Source organism: Pteropus vampyrus, unplaced genomic scaffold (assembly GCF_000151845.1).
Source record: "Pteropus vampyrus isolate Shadow unplaced genomic scaffold, Pvam_2.0 Scaffold9, whole genome shotgun sequence".
NCBI classification, from domain to species: Eukaryota; Metazoa; Chordata; class Mammalia; order Chiroptera; family Pteropodidae; genus Pteropus; species Pteropus vampyrus.
The window spans coordinates 6,685,838-6,708,261 of NW_011888790.1; the positions used below are offsets into that span (position 1 = coordinate 6,685,838).

General features: G+C 35.8%; 1 protein-coding gene across 5 annotated transcripts; it reads left to right on the top strand.

Moving 5' to 3' along the window:
- Nucleotides 1–2,849: 2,849 nt before the first annotated feature.
- On the top strand, nt 2,850–21,629 carry TMEM19 (transmembrane protein 19). 5 transcript variants are annotated; one of them, XM_023520896.1, is made up of 8 exons: nt 2,850–2,954; nt 2,989–3,052; nt 3,331–3,453; nt 5,102–5,215; nt 12,330–12,467; nt 12,848–13,102; nt 13,965–14,174; nt 15,539–21,629. In XM_023520896.1, exons 3-8 carry the CDS (start codon nt 3,366–3,368, stop codon nt 15,700–15,702), a joined length of 969 nt encoding a protein of 322 aa, XP_023376664.1. In that variant the 5' UTR covers nt 2,850–2,954; nt 2,989–3,052; nt 3,331–3,365; the 3' UTR covers nt 15,703–21,629. The 5 variants fall into 5 exon arrangements, with proteins under 5 accessions (XP_023376664.1, XP_023376648.1, XP_023376655.1 ...); XM_023520880.1 differs by having other exon boundaries at nt 2,867–3,156; XM_023520887.1 differs by having other exon boundaries at nt 2,867–3,156; nt 3,415–3,453.
- Nucleotides 21,630–22,424: the final 795 nt, after the last annotated feature.

A 22,424-nucleotide genomic window follows, 5' to 3' on the forward strand; every position in this document is an offset into this window, starting at 1 on the left:
CCTCTGGAATCTAACGTATATATTAGGCATTCAAATATTAGCAGATTTCAGAATATCTAAACCACTCCTTTGGCTTAGATTCAAAGGGATTGTACATAGAATCCACTTATATTTTCCTAACAATGGTAAATGTTTTTTGCCATTGAGATGATTTTTATAATTGGTGTTAAGTACCAAATGTCTGTCCCAGAAAAATCCAAACTTGTTTACATCAAAAAGCATAAATAGGTATTTATATTGTTACATTTAAAGGTTATTAATGCAACAATGAAATTTCAGTCTGTTGGCTCTGATTACTATAGAAATTCTCAAATTGTCCTATTTTCTAAGGGAAAGCAATCTGTGGTAAAACAATTAACTGTTGGAAAGTAAACAAAGGTGTTCAAGTTTCTCAACTTCTCAGAGCCTTTAATATTACACTCTCACAATCTTATGAGAATACAAAATTTCTCAACCTTAAATTTGATCAGATTGGGTTTAGGGGTAGAGGGTAGCATACCTACTACAATCTCCAGGAATATAGTTTAGGAAATGCTTAACCAGAAATTCTGTTGCTAGAAAATGGATTTTAAAGTAAATAGAAAAAGTATTTGTTGAAAATTTTAAGATTGTCAAAGTCTATAAAAATTATCAGACTAAAATCATGGTTTTTTAGAAAAAGAATAAGTATATCTTAACTACATTAATTCTCCCAAATTGTTTTAGATTTAAGCTAGAATAACTTGTTTATGGAGAACAACAGCAATAATTGAACACTGGGAAAAAAATGGAAGAGATATTCATTTGAAGGGTTTGTCACTGGCACTATTATTTCATATGCAATTTTAGCCAGGTAGTCATGAAGATGGCGTCCAGGAACTAGTCTGACACACCCAGACTTCAGGAACTAGTCTGACACATCTAGACTTCAGCGTTGTTAGGGGAGGCCTGACACAATGAGGCCATGATTTTTTGCTGGACATAAAAATCTCAGAACACCAACATCAGGCAGTGTTACCTTATGATTGTGATGAAGTGAGGGGCAAAAAGCAAGATTGGTTCATAATTTTGTCTAAGCGGAGACAAAAACAAATATGCTAAACCACAAAAAAAAAATTAGCTTTTATTATTAATAGTAATCGTTTGGTATTGCTGATATTAGCCAATCAGTTTTCTAAGGTAATTATTTACTTGTGCTGAAAAGACTGAGACAAAAACTAGGCATATAATATATTTCTGGATAAAGATCACACCTGCATGTAGTCTAGTAAGAGAAGGCCACTACTATTTAGTCCTACTTCACAAATTTGGTTCTTAGTTAACTAATTAGATTCCTTACTAAAGGAAAGTGTGTTGTCTTGGCATGTATTTTGAAAGTTAAAATAGTGTGAGTTTTTTAAAAGTTAAACACTTGTGGTTGTTATGTCTGAAATTGACTTGCCTCTTCTTACATTGTCACCAATTAACTGAAAAAGTTCATAAATATAATTATCAATTAGTTACTGTTAACCCAGGCAAACAGGTTAACTTCAAATAAAATGTGTATTCAGCCACGAGATTCGGATCGTTACCGATAAAAAGACGTTCTGCTTGCTAAATCGACAATGCAAATGCTTCAAATATAAGAGGTGTGGGAACAGATTTCCACACAGAAAGTGGTATTGTTGTGACCGGAATAACCAGACTCAACCTGAGTGCTTTGATTATAGAGGCAGTTTATTAGCCGGCGGCTGTTCTTCCAAAGGAGCAGCCCCGAAATGCCAAGATACAAGGTTTTTAAGCCCCAAATCCCATTCCTCACTCTGTCTTAAACACAAAGGTCCATCTTTCTCCTATTCACTACCTGTCAACCCACTGGTCAGGTGTGCAAGCGGGGAGTACAGAAGCAGAAAGCTTGTTGTTAGAATGTTATGTTCCTATGGGTGATCGCCTAGGTTCCCATGGGCAATAGCCAGTGTTCCCATGGGCGATGGCCAAACAGTAATTTTCAGCTTAGATAAAATTGATTATTTTCCATGGCACGCAAGCAAGCAGGGTTACACAGGCTAAAATTGGCAGTTAGCGTATGAGCTCGTTGTTACAAGTTTCATGATGAACAGAATGCGGTAGGGGTTCCAAAAACTAGGCCTAAGGTATAGACTTCCTTTGCCCAGTTTCGGTTTTTAATTATCCTTTAACCCTTTCACATTTCAGTAGGCTATTACAGTATCATGACAATAATTTGAGAGCTCAATAGCAGGAACTGAATCTAGCTTCAGCTTTATGCCTCTAGCAGCCAGCAGTGGCGGGCACATAGTAGGTACTAAAAGGTTTCTCAGTCATAAAATTCCGTTTTTACAGCACAATATCTCCCTCCTAAAAAAAAAAAAAAAAAGTCCATATTATATGGCATCGACTCCTCATAGACAAAAGAAGTACTTGAATATTATGCTTGAAATGGACTTACTCGGTCTAAATTCATTTGCGTTCTTTTATTCTATTACTACTCAGGTGGTGATTTCACGTTTCAGCGTTTGGATGTGTCCTCAACGCTAGGACCTAAGGTTCCATACAGCTATACTATTTTGAGGAGAAATACAAACCCTCAAGGACCAGGCCGCAACCCTCTATAACTCCGGCCCGCTCGCCCGCCTTTGGAGCCGCCCTTTAAACGCTCACGTGAGCTAGGCGACGTCCTAGGGCGGCCAGGGCGCATACGCGTAGACAAGGCGCCGAGGCAAGCGGAGACGTGGCGAGACGTGGTCTGAGATCCACAGACCTTGACTCTGGCCCGCCGGGGCTGGACTCTGGAGCGGCACGGACGGCCATCGGGACGTGACCGTCCTCCGTCGCGCCTAGCTCGCCGCCGAGACTCACCCAGGTCCCGACTCCATATCCTCCACTTTTTGGCCACCAACCCGCCTGTGTTGGCGCAGGGGCGGGCCGTGGAGGGGCGAAGCTTGCCATCCGCGGGATCGCGGATTGGCTGCTTCCGGGGATTGGCTGCTTCCGCGGATTGGCTGCTTCCGTGGATTGGCTGCTTCCGCGGATTGGCTGCTTCTGCTTTCTTTCACCTTCGGGCCGCAGAGTTCTGGTGAGAAGTGACTGCGGTCTAGGACACGGCCCTCTGAGGATTTTCTTTGCTTTTCTGGTGAAGCGTTAACCTCGTCGCTTCAGACGAATTTGAGCTTTCTACCAGCAAGTATCCAGAAATAGTTCGGGTTTATATAATTTTTTTTGATAGGTGGAAGATGTTGGCATTTGTCTTCCCAAGTGTTTTGCTGGCAACTTGAATAACTATTTTTCTCAGAAATGCTATATGCTTTTCTCCCCAAGTGCTCATAGCCCTTTTTTTTTTTTTCCCCATGTCAGATCTTGATGACAATACATGCAAAAAATATATAAAGATGATAACTAATATAGTTATATCGAGCGTGATCATTTGCATTTCTTTAGCGTTCTGGATTATGTCTATGACTGCAAGCACCTATTATGGTAAGTACGAATGTTCTAAGTCGTTTTTCTACACTGGGTGCAAGTAACAGGTAGCATTGTGAAATCCAAAACTCATGTCCTCTGAATGGTTATCGATTGTGTTTACTTCTACAGCTTGGATTTAATTTACTAGAAAGCAAACAGTACTTTTTAAAGCCTTTAATAAATGTTGCTGTGGTGATACTAGTTATACCTATTCCAATTTATGTTTTATGTGTTACATCTGTCGTGGTGAGAATTAGGTGAAGTGAAACAGTTTTGTAAAGCAATTGGAGTGATGCTTTTAATAAGAATATTAATAATGCAGTTTATCAGTTTCGTGTGTCCTGGAAAAATAAAAGATGGTATAATGCTTACATTTGGATGATTTGTCTGCTGTTTGGTGTCTTCAAAAGAAGACTCTTTTTAAAGTCTGAAGCCACTGCATAAATATAAGGTACTCTGAACTCAGATCTTTAAAAGTTTGAATCTGCTTTAGAGCATAGGTATGCCTTTACACAAACTTCCTATAAAATCAGAATACTGTTCAGTTCAAAAGAAAAAGTGAGAAATAGAGTGAGAACGTGAACTATTATAAATGATTATATCATAAGTGATTGCCAGCTCAGACAGTCTTTTTTCAGAGACATGTGAGTAATTGAATGTTTTCCCCTGGGTACAGAAGCTTTCAGGGCTGTTCATTAATAGTCACAGTAGGGGCTGAAGATTTGGGGAGGAGATGGCAGAAGAAAGTTTTCATTAATTGCAGTATTACTATAACTTGAACTAATTAGAATAAAATAGGATTAAAGTGCCCACTTGGAGCCAAGCCCCTGAGGCAGATAAGTGATGCTGTCCCAGATCTTTGCATGTTACACACACGGGAATAGTTTTCCAGAAATAGGATTTTCCTTTTTTTTTTTTAACATTAAGCCTTCTTTGTCTTTCATTTTTCCATTTTCAGTAGAAACATGGGCACAAATAATAGCTCACATTTTCCTTTACTGTCATCACTCAGCCTTGGTGTTTAGGAGTCTGTCAGGAATTGTGAGGACTTCAACCCGGAAAACTGTGACCTATCTGAAAGAGGCATCCTGTCTTCATCTGTAGTCAATTCTGCCAAGTGGGCCTGAGCTTCTGGTTTTTTAAACAGAAGCCAAGAATCTGAATTTTTATATGAAATCTCCTGATTTTTAAGTACTGACTCAAATTATTTGAAAACATGCTAATCAAACAACATCTGTGAGCTGGATGCAGCCTTTGGAAAAAATCAGTAGCTAACCATTGAATCCTGAGATGTATAGCATGTGAAAATGTTACTTTAAAAAAAAAAATTTCTGAAAGGCAGAAAGGAATAATTGGATACACTTATGAAAGGAGTTTGTTCTATATAGTTAAAAATCTCCAAATATATTTGAAATATTCCTTATTATAAATAGTTGTAAATGGTTCCCAAAAGTTGGACAGGACTTATTTGGTTATTCCCAGTAGTACATAGTCTCTCTGAAAACATACACATCTAAACATCAATATTTTACTTTGTGACTTCATCTCAGTTTTTCTAGTTATTAACAGTATTTTAATCCAGAATGCAGTTATCAAAGTTCACATCCAAGCCTAACTTGTGCAGGCCTCACACAATTTGTGCTCTGCCTTTATAATTTTTCAGGTAACCTACAGCCTATATCTCCTTGGCGTTGGCTGTTTTCTCTTGTTGTTCCTGTTTTGATAACTGCTCATGGCTTTAAAAAGAAAAGTCTAGATCACAGTGGGGCTTTAGGAGGTATGTTTTCCTTTTGAATGTTTAACCATATAATAAATGCTTATACAATTTAAATTTATGTTTTCTGAATTACAAATATTTACATAACAATGTTATACATTTTAGACAATGATGAAGTTATGCATTGCTCAGCTTTCCTAGTCTGTCTAGATTTCAGAAATTAACATATTCTTTTAGTGTAATGTACAAATTTAACTTTCTAATTGATACCAAGTTAATAGAATAGGCTATCGAAGACCTTGATTTCCCAGCTCCTTTAGTTGGATTAAATTATCTGCTAGCAAAAACATTAGAGCACTCCTCATAGATGTAAAATAAAGGAGCTATTAGAAAAAATAGCTAACTGACATAGTGACATTTTTATATGAATTTTGTCTTACCACAAAATCAGTAAGTATCAAGAATGGTTATGTTTTATTTATTTTGCAAATGTTTATGTTGTATATACTATATACTAGGTACTGCTGTTAGCACTTTGGAAGTATTAACTCATTTATAGCAAAGAATTTGAACAATCACTACTTGAATATAATAAGTTACACTTTGCTAAAAATGTCCTTTTTCAGGTAGGCTTGCCTTGGTTTTTATTATTCCTGACCTCTAGCAAGAAGGGTCAAGTCCTTCTTGAAATTCTATCTTCCTTTGTCTTCCATGTTGTGTATTGCCTTGCTTCTTCTCTTATTTTTCTGATACCTACTTTTGTTTCTTTTCTGCTACCTTTACTTTTCTGCCTTCTAGCCTTTGGGCCTCTAACTCCTCTCCTACCTAGCTTGATTTAGAATTAGAAGATAAGTATTTGAATCTTAGCACTGCCACCTGCCTATCTCTCTGAACTTTTCATGTAAGCTAACTCCTCAAAGCCTCACTCTTCTTTATCTCTTATGAAATGGGTCCTTTTGGGCTGATTGACAAAGCTCAAACAAGATAATATGTGGAACACATCTTTTTTAACGATAAAACATTAAATAAACATTGACTGTTAGTGATTTGTTATCTACTTTCAACCGTATTATAAATTCCCTGAAGACAGAGTATATCTTATGCTTCTTTGAATAGTGTAACACACATAATAGGTGCTTAGGAAACATAATGTAGATTGATTTGAAAACCTCTGCTCTTTTCCTAAATATTTCGTTTTATGGAATATTGGTATCCTTTTTGTTTGTAGCTCTTTTTTTCCTTAAAGACAAAAAATTAGTCTTGATTCAAAGTATATCATAGTGCTTGGGAATACTATAATGGAGTATAACTGCAAGTCACTTAAACTTTCAGTGTTATAGTTTTCCCATTTGTAAAACAAGAGGGGATAATAGTACCTATAGCATTGACTTATGAGAAGTCATCCATGTAAAATCTTTGCCATATCATGTCTTTAGTATGCTCGGGATTGAGAAGAGTTTCAGAACTTCCCCAGGATCTAGGTATTTAGGGTCTTCCATGACACAGGAACACAAACCTCAGTGATAACAGAAGAAGGAGGGGAGGGGTTGAGGCAGTACTTAAGGTGAGCACTGAAGTGGAGGGCTCTGGTCTCCTTGAGAGTATTTCTAGAATACAGAGAAGATGAGGGGACATGTGGGAAAGTGCACGTAAACTACAAAGCACTGAGCAGGTGATTTGCTCCAAAGAAGTATTATCTAGTTACTTAGTATGTTCCTTTAAATTTAATTTTACTTGCCAAGACTATTAGGTTTAATGGTTTACCATTTTTTCATTTAGTCATTCAACAGATATTTAGTGAGGGTCCCCTATATGCCAAGCAGTGTTCTGGGCACTTTGGATATAGCATTGAACACATAAGGTACAATTGATTAGATTTGAGTTTATTAAATTATAAAATTTTAGTCCTGCCAGAGATTATACCCAAGGCACATTGGTTGAGGTTTTGGTTGTAACTCTACTCCCATTCTCAGAGACATCTGTAGACAATGTTGTTTTACTCAACAGCATCTGTTAGGTGACATCAGTTAGGTACAGAATTTACCTGTTTTAGATGTAGAAGTCAGCCTAAATCCTTGAGTCTTCAAGTGCTTTGGTAGAGCCTTATTGTCACGCATATTAACTTCTTAGAGAAGTTACACTTAGAGATTGGAGAGTTGGGTTGGGGAGGTGGCGTAGACACAAACCAGGGATAGCAGTTACTACTCTAAAAGTTTAGACATCCCCCAAAGTTCCAAGACATTTTTAAACGACATTAAAGAAATCATTCTTTTAAAGCTGTCAATTTATTTTCTCATTCTGAACCTGTCATTGAGGTGAAAAACATTGATCATTTCATGTAATATTTTAAGGTGGTTGAAGTAAAAAAATGTAGATGACTTTTATAGCATTTCAAGGTAGGTTGTTTTGAGGCCATCTTCTTTGGGTTTAAAGACTGTGGAATAAATTGTTAGCAGTGACTATCTATGAAAAAGAGATGGGAGTTGAGGGAGAGGCAGAGAGAGACACTTTGATTTTTACTTTGTATAATTCCACATGTTTGACTTCTCCCTCCAAGAGTCATGTACTACTTTTGTAATATTTTAAAAGCCAATTGAAAAAACTTAAAGGTTAGATAACAATAAATTTTAAAGTTATTATAATAATAATAATAATAATACATACTTACAAAAAATAATGTTATTGTTAAGATTTTACCACTACAACTATTATTACTACCCATGATATTAGTTAACATTCAGGGCTTTCTACATACTGGATAATATAATAAGTATGTTATAAAAATGATCTCTTTTAAGTTTTCACAGCAAGCCAATATGGTAGAAATTGTTATTCTTATTTAATAATAAGAAGTCCAGGCTTAAGGTTAGGTAGCTTCTCCTAGTCATGCAAAGGTAAGGGAGGAGCCAGGGTTTGAACTCCAGATTATTCAGCCCCAGAACTGAAGCACTTTATTAGTATATATAGCATAACCCTATTTCTTGCATTCTCAGTTAAAATGTACCAGACTTAAGTAAAATGCCAATAATTGAATATCTCTGGAAGGATCATTCATTCAGTATCTCAGTAGTTGTGGTACTTGAACCATGAGCTAACCAATAAAAAGCACTACTACAGAAATAGGACCCTGGTACCCTGTTCTATTATTTAACAAAATATTATTTAATACTTATTTATTAAATAAATAATAACTTTCTTAGCATTTAATATTTATTATCCATTACTTAATATAATTTTGGTTAACGTGTTATTTAGTAAAAATCTTCATATAGAAAAACAATGCGTTTATCTTATGAGTTACAGAGAAGAGAAATTGTCAACCATAGTTAATCAGGGATGGAAGCATTTGTAGTTAAATATATGAGCAGACATCCTGGATAGTGCTACACACAATAACAGTGCTTTGGTTTGGTTATCACATTCTGGGAAACTGGTATCCAACCCTGCAGGGCTAAAACATAAATTTTTGTCAGAATCACAAACTAGGTCTAAAGTGGAAGTTTAAACTCAAGTTTAGACTTGAAGCAGCCAAACTCATGAGAGACCAGTTTACAAAGCAGAATGTAAATTTCTTGAGTGCCACCGATCTAAGTGCTCAGTAGTAGATTAGCATATTCTCTCCCTAAAAGAAGGACTATAAAATTAGTATCAAAAGTGAGCTCAGAAGTTCAAAAGAACATATAGAGAATGCTACCTTTTGTGTAATGTGCTGCACATGTATATGTATGCATATATATGTGCATGTGTGTGTATTTGTATACACATATGTGTGTATTTATTTGCCCTATCCACCAAAAGCAAATATACCCTAGTAGCAATGAGCACATTGTAAGCCTAGATCTTGACTTCTAATATCCATTTCCCCCACTGAAATATACTAGACCTCCTCAAAGAAATGGCATCTTCTATGGCTGGGGCAAAGTAGATTTGGATAAATGTAGGACATCTTGTTATGCCAAAAAGAAAGGAAATGCTTAAAAAGTGTGTGTGTGTGTGTGTGTGTGTGTGTGTGTGTGTAAAAGCTTGTCTTATTTTGTCTGATATTAGTATAACTACCCCTGCTCTCTTTTGGTTTCTGTTTGCATGGAATATCTTTTTCAGCCCTTTTACTTTCTTTCAACCCATTTGTGTCATTGAATTTAAAGTAGACAGCATATAGTTGGATCATTGATTCTTATCCATTTTTCCAGTCTATCTTTTAATTGAGCATTTAATGCATTTATGTTTAAAGTAATTACAAATAAGGAAAGACTTCTGTCATTTTGCTGTTTGTTTTCTATATGCTTTATAGTTTTTTTGTTCCTCATTTCCTGCATTACTGTATTCTTTTGTGTTTTAATTTTTTGTACTGAAATGTTTTAATTCCGTTCTCATTTCATTTTGTGTATATTCTATAACTATTTTCTTTGTGATTACTGTCAGAATTATATTTAACATTCTAAAGTTATAACACTCTAATTTAAATTTTTGCCAGTTTAACATCAATAACATATTAAAACTGTCTTAATTTCTCCCTCTCATTTGAAAAATAGTTTGGCTGGATATAGGATTCTTTGCTGACACTTTGTTTTTTCTGTTAGCACTTTGAATATATCAGCCCAGTGCCTTCTGACCTTCTCTGATAAGAAATCTGCTGATAATCTTACTGAGATAACTAGTTTGTGACAAGTTGTTTGCCTCTTATTGCGTTTAAGATTCTCTCTTTGTCTTTGAACAATTTTATTATAATGTGTCTCAATGTGGATTTCTTTGAAGTCATTCTACTTGGAGTTTGTTGAACTTCTTGCATGTTTATATCATGTCTTTCATCAAACTTGGGAAATTTTTAGCCATTACTTCATCAAATAATTTCTCTGCCCCCTTCTTCTTCTTTCTTCTCCTTCTGGGATTCCCACATGTGTATGCTAGTCTACTTGATGGTGTCCCATGGGTCCTTCAGGCTCTATTCACTTTTCTTTAATCTTCTTTTTGTTCTTCAGATGATAATTCCGATTGTCCTGTATTCACATTTGCTGATTGTTTCTTCTGCCCCATGTAACCTTAACTCTCTGGTGAATTTTTTATTTTAGTTTTTGCCTTTTTAGCTCCAATATTTCTTTTTGGTTTCTTTTTAGGTCTTCTGTCTCTTTATTCATATTTCCATATTGTTCATACACTATTTTCTTTACTTTTTCCATATCTTCCTTTGGTCCTTTGAGTATCTTTAAGAAAGTTGTTTTAAAGTCTTTGTTTAGTAGGCCCACCATCTGGCCTTTCTCAGTGACAATCTCTGTTCATTTTTTTTTTTCCTTTGAATGGGCCATACTTTGTATGCCGTTGATATTTTTGTTGAAAACTGGACATTTAAGTAGAATAATGTGATAACTCTAGAAATCAAAATCTCTTTTGTCCCCAGGGTTTGCTCTTTTTTGTTTTATTTTGTTTTTGATTGCCGTAGGCTTTGTGCCAAGGTGTAAACCTAATGCTTTCTCAGCCTTTTCTGAGCCTGTGCCTTTCTTGGGTATGCACACTGACTTCCTAATCTCCCCTATAAATGAAATTGCTTTTGAATGTCCTAGTCTTTAATGTCTGGCTCTCAAAATGAAGGAAAACAGAAAAATGAAAGGGGGTTGGAGTCAGCCCTTTAAATCCTCTGGAAGTCACCTCAGGCAGATAGGGAGGGGCTGGCAGCATTGTGAGGTGGAGAGCACCAATGGCTGCCAGACTCTGTGTCTGTACCTCTGTGATTAGCAGTAGCAATCAGTGATGAGAATACAGATCCTGATATTTGGAAAACAAGGTCCTTATTGCCCGCCTGGCTCCCATAAGCTGTGTGCAGGCTGTTCCTGCATTGCCCACCACATGGCTGAGGATGGTAGATTGGGAGCTGCTACTCTGCTAAGAGCTGAAATTGACAAAACTTGATTGCAGTTTCCCTTTCAAACCTTCCCCTGGAGGTTACAAACCTTCAGTGGACTCTAGAGTTTTAAAATAGTTTAGGAGACAGATTTTTCCAGTCCAATTGTTGGCTGGGTGGGAAGACATATTCCTGGTGCTTCCTATTTCTCCAGGATTCCTCCCAGAATCCTCTCTCTTAGTCATTTTTGTAGGATCAAATAACCATTACGGTAATAGAAATGAGCATACTTTGCTATCTCGACCACTGAGTTTTACTCACAAGTATACTTTGAAATTTTGTGACAAACAGTCTTTAAAGAATTTCTGAGTGATTTAAAAAGCCAATTTCAACATATGTTTGCACTTTCCTTGTACAATTATGTAGAGAGATGCTTTATAATTTCTTACTTAAACAACTCACAGAAAGTTCTTTAAGTCTCAAGCTTGTTTGATTTAGCAGTTGATGTCATGGCCTCTTTCCATATTTCTGTAATAGCAAGAACAATTCTTTCTTTTTTTTTACTCTTCCGTGTCATGAAACATAAGCTTCCCTTGTTTATTTTCCTGATCGAACAATAGGTTTTAAAAACCCTTCCTTGAAATTGGTCACTCATGGGATAATTAAGGCTATCCCCTTTCTTCTTTGCCCAAACAAAAGAAACAAAGAGAAAAGTCTCAAAATCTAAAATCACATTCACAGAACATATCCCATTTTTAGTTCCACCAGCAATTCAGAATTATTTTCATAGATTTAAGTGAGAAAACTTAACTGAGAAGCACTATATCTTCTCAGTTTGTGAGACTCAACAACAGAGATGTGAAAATTCTTGGAAAATCATAAAAAGGTTTTTTTTTTAATTTTCTTTATAAATTAGAAAATAAATCTCAGGCTATGGGGGGGATATAAAAAATAGAAACCTGAAAGACTTTATAATCTTACCTCTCTTGAGAAACCACCGTTAATTTGGAATTTTTTCAGACTAGCCGTCTTTGTATAATATATAAAACATACTGTTTAATAATAATAAAATCATACTGTGTTCTGCAACTCGATTATTTAAAGAGTATCTAAAATAATATATTTATATAGTATAGTCTATTTGAAAGGAGGTCAAAATGTGGTAAAAAATCATCTCAATCAAGTTGACTTTGTTTACTGTTTGGTAATATCTTGGTAAAAATGGAAATGTACATTTCAGTTTATAATGTGTAAATAACCTATAAAAATGCATTCTTTTCATCACAGCATTAATGTATAGACTAATTATAATTCTGTATGAATATGTATTTCTTTCAGGGCTGGTGGTTGGATTTATCCTAGCCATTTCAAATGTCAGCTTTTGTACCTCTTTACTGATGTTTTTCTTTTCTTCTTCGCAACTCACTAAATGGAAGGGAAAAATAAAGAAGCGACTAGATTCAGAATATAAAGAAGGTAAAATGTATTATGTTTGGCATTATTTAAAACAGTAATAACTTTGTTTCATCCTAACATATAAGATTGAACCAAAATATGTTTAGACTGTTGAAACAGATAAATTTTATATGAGAATTACTTTAAGTAGAAACATAATTTAGGTTGTCATTACTTCGCCACAATAGCAAGTAACAGCAAAATTGTAGAAGCACTAAAGTCTATCATTAATTTTGTAAAACAATTTAGAATGTGGGCAAAGGTACTATCTCACTTTCAGTTATTTGAAAATTTTAGTCATTTTTCTTAAACGTTAAAATATAAGTTCATATATCTGCAATGATATTCCTTCTGAGGAAAAAAACATTTCTTGTCCTTTTTATCTACTTGTTTGCTTCTAGGTGGGCAGAGGACTTGGATTCAGGTATTCTGTAATGGAGCTGTAGCCACAGAGCTGGCCCTACTGTACATGATAGAAAATGGCCCTGGGGAAATCCCAATAGATTTTTCCAAGCAATACACTGCTTCTTGGTTGTGTTTGTCTCTCTTGGCTGCACTGGCCTGCTGTGCTGGAGACACATGGGCTTCAGAAGTTGGCACTGTTTTGAGTAAAAGCTCTCCAAGGCTAATAACAACTTGGGAGAAAGTTCCAGTTGGTGAGTTTTATTTAAGTCTCAAAAAAATGAAAATTAACAAAAAAACCTTCGATTTATCATGTTTCTTTTAAAGAGCCTTTTAAGAATTTTTGTTAGCCTTCTTAGAAAATTACTGTAGACTGTTATATTGGTGATAATAAATAATATTTACAGGAAATGTTAGCAAGTCCTAGATAAACAATACAAAAACATATAGAATGACTCACAGAAATATCAGTGGGAAAGGGAGAAAATAAGGTGTTTCTTGAGGGCCTATTATGTGATCAGTGTTTTACCATATATCTTAGTTACCCATTACTGTTCTGAACTACTGCTACTCCTCCTTTTTTGTCTCTGTCATCACCTCCTCTTGCCCCTTCCTCTTCTTCCCTCCTCCTCTTCTATCTCCTTCTTTTCATTTGCCTCCTTTACCTCTCCTTTTCTTCCTCTTCAGTATCATCATGAACAGCTAACATATTTGAGTACCTACTATATGCAAGGAACTGTTCTACATGCTCTACATGAGTTACCATTTAATACTACTAATAATCGTGTGAATTCTTTAATTATTTCCATCTTCACAAACAAGGAAACTAAGGCATAGAAAAGTTAGGTAAATTCACTATCATCACATAGCTTGGAAATGACAACTAAGATTGAAACCAGTCAGTCTGGCTCCACTGACCTCTTATACTTTCCTGCTTAGAATGGCAACAGATGCTGAGGTCTTATGATCTTATGGTCTTAGGATCTTTGGATTAAATCAGAACCCTTTCTTTAAATTAGTCTTGTTTGAGTAAATACCAAAAGTTTTTGCTTTCCCTGCCTTTATGTGTTTGTTGATTGTTAACCGTATGATTTTATCCGTTTGTTTCTTCTTCAGGGACCAACGGCGGGGTTACAATGGTGGGCCTTGCTTCCAGTCTCCTTGGTGGTACCTTTGTGGGCATCACCTACTTCCTCACACAGTTGGTTTTTGTTAATGATTTGGACATTTCTGTTCCCCAGTGGCCAATCATTGCATTTGGGGGTCTGGCTGGATTACTAGGATCAATTGTAGACTCATATTTAGGAGCTACAATGCAATTTAGTGGTGAGAACAAAATCTTATTATTGCAACTTATTGGTGTATAAAAGAAATGGGAAAGAGATACGGAAAAGAAAAAGAACGATATGATGAAAACAATTCCAAAGACACAGGGAGTTGAGGGACTGGGAATGATAGGTCAAAGTCTCTTCTACAATTTTGATTTTTTAATTTTTTTTTCTTAATTAATTGAAAGAGAATTAGTCCTGCAGAGCAATGAGTAGAAGCTGTGTGGGGAGGATATGATAGTGCAGGAAACGGACATTTTTGCTAATGGGATTTCTCCTGATCCCAGGAAAGCAGAACATTTGGGATCAAATCATTTTAATGCCCCCTTCTTACATTTGTTTTCCAAGTCCGTTTGAGAGAGAATTATTGTACTAATCTGACTATACACACATGGCTTGCTTTTCTACTCTGACACCATTGTGCATGCTGTCCTCACTGAGTTTTTAGTCCCACTTAAGGTATATGGGAGAGTCAATTTTCCCAAAAGCTTCCTATGCTTTATTCCTGAGGCTTTCCTGTGATGTGAGTATACTGACATTTTGTTTAGTGTGTTTTGCTCAACATTCTTATCAACCATGTTTTCTTCTTTGAGTTATATAATGAATAGCTGGAAGTCTGGAGAAAATTTCCCTGAATACAGTCCTCCCAATTCTCTTCATGCTCCAAGATAATCTACTTGCCCTTTCACTCTCCTCCCTACCAGTCAGAATACTTGTTTTCTCAATTTCATTAGTCTTATCTAGACGCTAACGAAGAATCAGAATTCACACTAAAGGGAAACTTCACACACAAACACACACACACCACACACAAACACACAAACACATTTTTTTTAAAGAGCATAGGTTTTATTCTGAACTGGGGTCTAACTAGGCAAGTTTCTGATCATATTGAATGGGTTAAAAAAATTGCGGGCTATGGGAAAGTTTAATTCATTCAGTAAACCTTAGTGTGCCTTCTTCGTGCCAGCACCATGCTGGATCCTGGGTATCTATTGCAGAAGTTTGCAGACCTGATCTCTGTGCTCAGGTTGGTCTTGCAGGGGAACCACCGGGAAGGCAGGCCCTGTCTGCCAGTTTCATGCCATCTCTGCTTTTCATATTCTTCCTTCTACTTCTGAAGGAACTTCAGCAGTGTTAAGAGAAGTGTTGAGGCATACTGAAACTCATTTATTCAAAGAGACCTTTTATGATCGAGGGTTCCATGTCTCTCACCATACAGATTATCTACTAAAGTCATTTTATAAGTGGCTGAGAATCTTTCAAAAAAATTTTTTTGGAAGAGAAAAGCTGGTTGGTTGGTTTGTTTTTAAATCAAGTCATTTGGATTTTCCACCTCACTTGGCTTCTTTTCCACTCTAGGTTTGGATGAAAGCACTGGCATGGTGGTCAACAGCCCAATGAAGGAGGCGAAGTTCATATCAGGGAAACCCATTCTTGATAACAATGCGGTGAATCTGTTTTCTTCTGTCATTATTGCTCTCTTGCTTCCTACAGTTGCTTGGGGTTTTTGGCCCAGGGAGTGAACTTTATTTCATTTACAAAGGTCAAAACTATGGTAAATTCAACTAAATTTGCAATCCCAAATTTCATTCTAAGAGGAATCATTGTAATGGCTAAGGAGAAATGCCAACTCCTCCCATACTCCATTGTGATGGAATTCTACATTTCCTCTTGTCTAGTCCCTTGTAACAGCTAAGATATTCTAGTGAAAAACAAGACTACATAAAGATTACCCTTTTTTTTGTTGTTGTTAAATGGACCTTGATTAATGAATCTGTGATGTCCCTGTACATTGATACATATTGAACTGAAAGCTCTTTGTTGAACTGAAAGTTCCTACATGGTAGATATAAATTTCGTTTTGTTTAAACCAGGGTGGTGACTAAAAGTGATAAAATTTTAAAATTGTTCTCAGTTGTGCCAGAGAAATGCCACTATGCCAGTTACCCAAACGTTATATCTCTTTTAAGTGGTTTAAACTGATGTATTTGGAAGCCTGAATAAGTGTAGTATCCTGGACTTCTTGCATTACTTGCCATTTATAATTGTAAAAAGTGTGAAATTTGGTTCCTTAGTGAGCTGTGAATCCTACTCCACATTTGTTCTTCCTTCCTCAGGGTTAGTAATAAAAAAAAAAAAAAAAAGTCTTTTTGATATGATTACAATGCATGAAAAAATTATTTTTAAGTAAAGCGAAAGAGATCTATCATATCTAAATAATATGTACCTTACTATATATTTCAGTAGATCTCTCAGTAGAAATTATCTCAGATTTAATACTTTCAGTGTATTTTCTAGCTTTCTTTGAAATATACATAGGAATCTGCTTTGCATTAGCATCCTGAACAGATGAAAGAGTCACTGGGAAATTATTATAATAATTTCTTTATTTGCTATCCTGGAATTCACTGGAAGGGGCTGTGATTTCCTATGATGTACCTTTTAAGTTGTGCTCCCCTTTACATTATAGCCTCAGCTAAAGTGAATTCTATATTTCAATTTTTTCTTTCATTGTGATTAACTGTGTGCTAAAGAGTTTGATATGGTATGGATTTTTTTTTTTTGCGAAAAGCATTTAAAAATATTTCTCATGTGATTTCCACACTGTTCTTTCCCTGCCCCTTTTGCATCTTGGAAAAACTGGGGAGAAATTCCATTAGTAAGCCACCATCAGAGTGGATAAAGTGTAGAATTCTTTATTGGTGACTCTACTACAGTGATGATCTACAACTGACTTAGTTCGTGGAGGAGGGAAAAAGAAAAAAACAATTGACACTGGTATTTCTTAACCCAAACAACTCAGTGGGTCTTAACCATTGCTTTTCAACTTGGAGTATACATTGGAATCACCTGTCCATCTTTTATAAAAATTCTTGTGTCTGAGCTCCACCATCAAAGATTCTGACTCACCTGGTCTGGGGTACAACCTGAGTATTGGGACTTTTAAAACCTCTGGCTGCCCCTTAGAATCATGTAAAGGGTTTTTAAAAACACTGTTGCCAAGACCCCTCTTTAGATCAAGTAAATCAGAATGTCTGAAGGTGAGACTATTTTTACAAAGTTCTCTGGGAGAGTCTAATGTTTAAACAGGTTGAGAACTACTAAATAAGAATATCCTAAAGCAGTGGTCCCCAACCTTTTAAGCACCAGGGACCCATGCTTCTATGAGAATCTAATGCCTGGTGATCTGAGGTGGAGCTGAGATAGTGCTGCTAGTGCTTGGGAGCAGCTGCAAATACAAATGAAGCTTCAGTCGCTAGCCAGCCACTCACCTCCTGCTTTGCAGCCTGGTTCCTAATAGGCTCTGGACCAGTACTGGTCAATGACCTGGGGGTTGGGGACCTCTGTCCTAAAGCACTATACCTAAAAGAAGTTTCAAAAGACTGAGCCTTGGACATGGTTTCATAGTGTAGCGGTTACCACGTATGCTTTACATGCAGAAGATCCTGGGTTCTCGCCCCAGTGGAGCCATGGTCCATGGTCTACGGCCATGCCATCCTGAACAAGTCCAGTGTCTGATCTCGGAAGCTAAGCAGGGTCGGGCCTGGTTAATACTTGGATGGGAGACTACTTAGGAAGACCAGGTGCTGTAGGCATAAAAAATAATAAATTTAAAAAAAAATGAGCCTTTTCATTTTTATGCAGACAACTATTAGCAATAATGCTGTATGCTGTCTTTATGGGTGAATTAGCTTGTGATAATTATACAGTATCTTATGTTGTATCACTTAGCAAATCATTCCTGAATCAGTTTTTCATGCAGCTTGTTTTTTCCTGTAGCTGTTCTAACATGTCTTTCTCTTTTTCCTGGTGATTAATCCTCAGGACATACAATGGGACAAAAATATTTATTAAAACTATCTTTGAGTTTGGGAAAATCATCATATTCCCAGTTTAGGGAAATACTGCCTTAATAATCCTTTATTTGAGAATTTAGGACTAGTTGTGGTTTGGAATAAAAAGATTTTCAGATTTTAGGAAGGTAATAGGGTATATATAAAATATTTTACTTAAAAGTCCTAAAATTGTCTAGGGTATCAAATACACTAATATGTCTGGTGAATGTATGAATAGCACAAATAAATGTCAACTACAGACTATAAAGAGCCTCACATCAGGTCAGGTCAGGTTTTGTCTTCAAACTAAGGAAGAAACCTTCTGTTTTCAGAACTTTTTTGGATATGAGAATTGTAGATAAAGATTTTTGGCTCTTTCTTATTTTAATCTTAGAAGTATTTTACTATAACATCCTTTTTAACTTGACATTGAACTAGTTCAGCCTATTCTATTCTAGCAGTTTATATAAAAAACACTTTTCGTGGAAAGTCCTCCTTGTAACAATACAATAAAACAATATGTATTACCTACCTAGGCAGCCTAAAGGCATATATACTTATTATGTTACACAATAGAGGAGAGCAAGATCTATGTGGTTCAGGGCAGCTCTTGGGGGAGACTTGAAGACTTCAAGGAGTGTCATTTGAAGAATCATATGGAGCCACCAGGAGAACAGTGAATTGATACAATAGGTCATTTGATTCCTAGTTTATCTCATTACTTATCTATACCTCAACCAAGGTATATATATTTCTTTTTTGTTTCTAGCTGCTATATATATATATAGGATACTGGCTTCAGAAATGCCAATCTCATCTCTATCAGGTACAGGCCTAGTGTAGAGAAAAATTACGTGAGGTAAGATATTGTAAACTGCCGTATGCCTGCAATCTGAACTGTTAGCACAGTGGGTATAATAGAACCCAATCATCTGACTTTCCTGATGCCATCACAAGGAGAAAAAACTGTAGTTAACCACCAAATCTCAGGTAAATGTGCTGTTTTAAAGATATAAACACAATTATGCAGCATAATTATTTAATCTCCTAAAGGAATATCTGTTGCTATTACTCAAAATGGTTCTCAGTATTTTAAATATATATAGGTGTTCATTCTACGGCCATGACATCTGAACAAGCCCGATCCCGTCTGATCTTGGAAGCTAACAGGGTTGGGCCTGGTTAGTACCTGGATGGAGACCACCTAGGAAGACCAGGTGCCATAGGCATAAAAAATAAGAAATAAGGAATTGTAAGCTGACAAGATCCTTGCAATCTGTGAGGTCAGCCAAGGGTTGCCTCGCCTAAAAAAAAATAAAATAAATAGTGTCTTGATATTTTAATTTATAAGAAATGAATCTTAAAAGAATGCACAGAAAACTCTACATAGTTGTATAGTATTCCAGAAGAAAAGCATTTTGTAATAACAATAGTTGATGCTGTGCCAAGTACTGTTCTATATACCCTTTGCCAGCATTAACTCATTTAGTTCTCAAGAACCTTGTGAAGCAGGTCTGTTCATTTTGTACCAGTAAGGAAACTGGGCTTAAAAAGATTTAATGATAGATCTGGGATGAAGACATGAAGATTAAAGATAGAAGAAAATAATAAGAGTTCGAGGAACTATTACTTTTGTTGTGATAGCAAAGCTATAGCTTGTTCAGCTACTGAACTAAGGTTTTCCAAGAGAAGTAATAACCCAACAGGTAATTGTCACTGCAGCAATAGGAAAGCTGAGCTATTGCTATTCAACGGCTTCATTAATTGCTCTCTGAAGTTTTTGTTTTTTTCTAAAGTGATTGGCAACAGGTTTAAAATTTGTGAATTTGAAAGGTTTAAGATTTTAACAGGTTTCAGATTTGTGAACTTAAAGGGTTTTTTTTTCCTCCTTTTAAGAAAGAGAAAGGCCATGAGAAAGCCAATGTCAACATATATCTTAGGGAGTACAGTGTAAAGAGGAATACTGTTTAGCTATTAAAACATTTTAGATGCGTATATGTTGGCGTCAAAGATGTTCATGATATATTAAGTAAACAATAGTTTAAAAACCAGAATTGACAGTATGCTTTCATTTTTGTTTAAAAAATATTCGTAGCTATTTAGACATCAAAAAAAGATCAGGATGTATATACACTCATAATGTTAATTATGCCTGGGAGGTGAAATTATTAGAGTTTTAACATTTTCTTTATTTTTTAACTTTTGTTTTTCAATTTGAGTTGATGTTCAATATTTTATAACATTTTATTTTAACTATATTTTAATATCTTCTACACTGAATATCCTTGTTTTTGAAATTAAGCAATGCAGTGATTTTTGTTAAAAGGGGAGATGGAGGAGGAAAGTGGTCACCTAATTAATTACTATACAGTACAGAGGGGACATGATATCTGTTCAATAAATGGTGCTGGGTCATTTGATAGCTGTATGAGGAAAAATATGTATCTTGACCCCTTTTGCACATTGTATAGAAAATCAATTCCAGTTGGATTACAGAACTAAATGTGAAATATTAAACTAATTTATTTGAGAAAAATATAGAATAACTATGTGACTTGGAGTAGGGATGATTTCTTAAATGGGACACAAAATTGCCTACCAGAAAGAAAAAGAGTTGGACTGTATTAAAATTAATAATTTCTGTTTATTAAAAGACACTATTAAGAGTAAAAAGCAGCCCACAGAGTAAGTAGATTTGCAGCATGTATACTCAACAAAGGATTCATATTTAGAATATAAAACAAACACCTGCAAATCAATTTTAGAAAGACCTTCAACTCAAGAGAAAAATGGGCAAAGGATCTGAACAGCCACTTCATAAAAGAGTATATCCAAATAGCCAGTGAACATCTGAAAATGTACTGCTTTATTCATCAGAGAAATGCAAGTTAAAAACTACACTGGGAACCATACCTATCAGAATGGGTGAAGTGAAAAACGAAGGAAAATGCTAGATGTTGAAGGAGATAGAACCCATATTGCTGGAGGGAACATAAACTGGTACAATCACTTTGTAAAAGTGTTTAGCAGTATTTACTAAGGTTGACTAGTCATACTTTGACTCATTAATTCCATTTGTAGGTGTGTACTCAAATGTTCGTACCAGCTCTCATTATGGTTCCAAGCTGGAAACTACCCAAATGCCCATCAGCAATAATCAGCAAAAATTGGATAAGTATGATGTGAAATATTCACAATGGAAATATATATAACAATGAGAATGAACAGCCTACACCCGCACTCAGTATGGATGAGCCTTACAACATAATGTCGAATGAAAGAAGTCAGACACAGAAGAGTCTATACTGTGGTTTCATTTATATAAAGAATAAAAATGTGTGAAATGTGTGCTAATAGAAATCAAAGATAGCCGTTACCCCTATGGTGGAGGGTAATGAATGGCAGTTTCATGACGGGAACTTCTGAGGAGCTAAAAATGTTCCTTGGTCTGGGTGCTGGCTATGTGAGTATCTAGTTGTGAAAATATTTAAAGCTGAATGTTTATAGCATTTATTATTTCAATTTAAAAAAGGTGAAATAATTATCACAATAAATGGAATGCTGTATTTGATTATTACTGCTTTAAAAAGAAATAAAAAATATCTAAAACCTTTTGTGAGTTGTGTGGGGATGGGGGAGAAACTTTCTTTTTTCTCCTCAGTTCTTTTGCCTGGTTTAATAATTAAATCTACATGTGACAGACTAACAAGAAAAGAACAAAATTTAATTACATATATTTGTATGAGAAATACATGAGAGCTTCAGGAACAAAGTTAAAATGAGGTATATATGGCATTCCAAGCTAAGGATGAAGTAAGGCACCTTGGGGCTTCAGAGGGGAAGAAGGTCATTAGAAGGATGATAAAAAGAACAGATGTTCAGTGATTAGAAGTTTGCCCTGCCCTATAGATAGGTCATAAAAGGTTATTTCTGGTAATAACTCATTATGGATAAGGCTCCTAATTTAAATTCTCCAAGGGAAAGAAAGGTAGAAGTTTCTTGTGAGCCTGCGGAGTCTCAGTTGCCTTTCGCTTAGAGTAATTTGCATACTACATAGGTGCATCTTGGGGTGGCTTGTTCTGAATCCCTACAGCGTTTATCCTGATGCAGAGGAAACCGTGATTGTTGGGGGGTTTGATCCCAGACGTAACATTCTGTTTTATGTTTCTCCCTTTTATGTTGTATCTCACTCTGAGCAGTGAAATAGTGGGATAGAAAGAGTGTAATTGTGAGGTAAGGAAACCTGTGTTTTAGCTTCCGGTCACCCAACAAAAATTAACTTGATGCCTCTATGCTTTAGGCACTGTGTTCTGAAGCTGGAGAATTAAAGATGAGTAAGAGAAGGACCATGCCCTCCTGGTCTGATAAGAGTGGGGAAGACGTGTAACTAACATGTTGAACAGATAGGA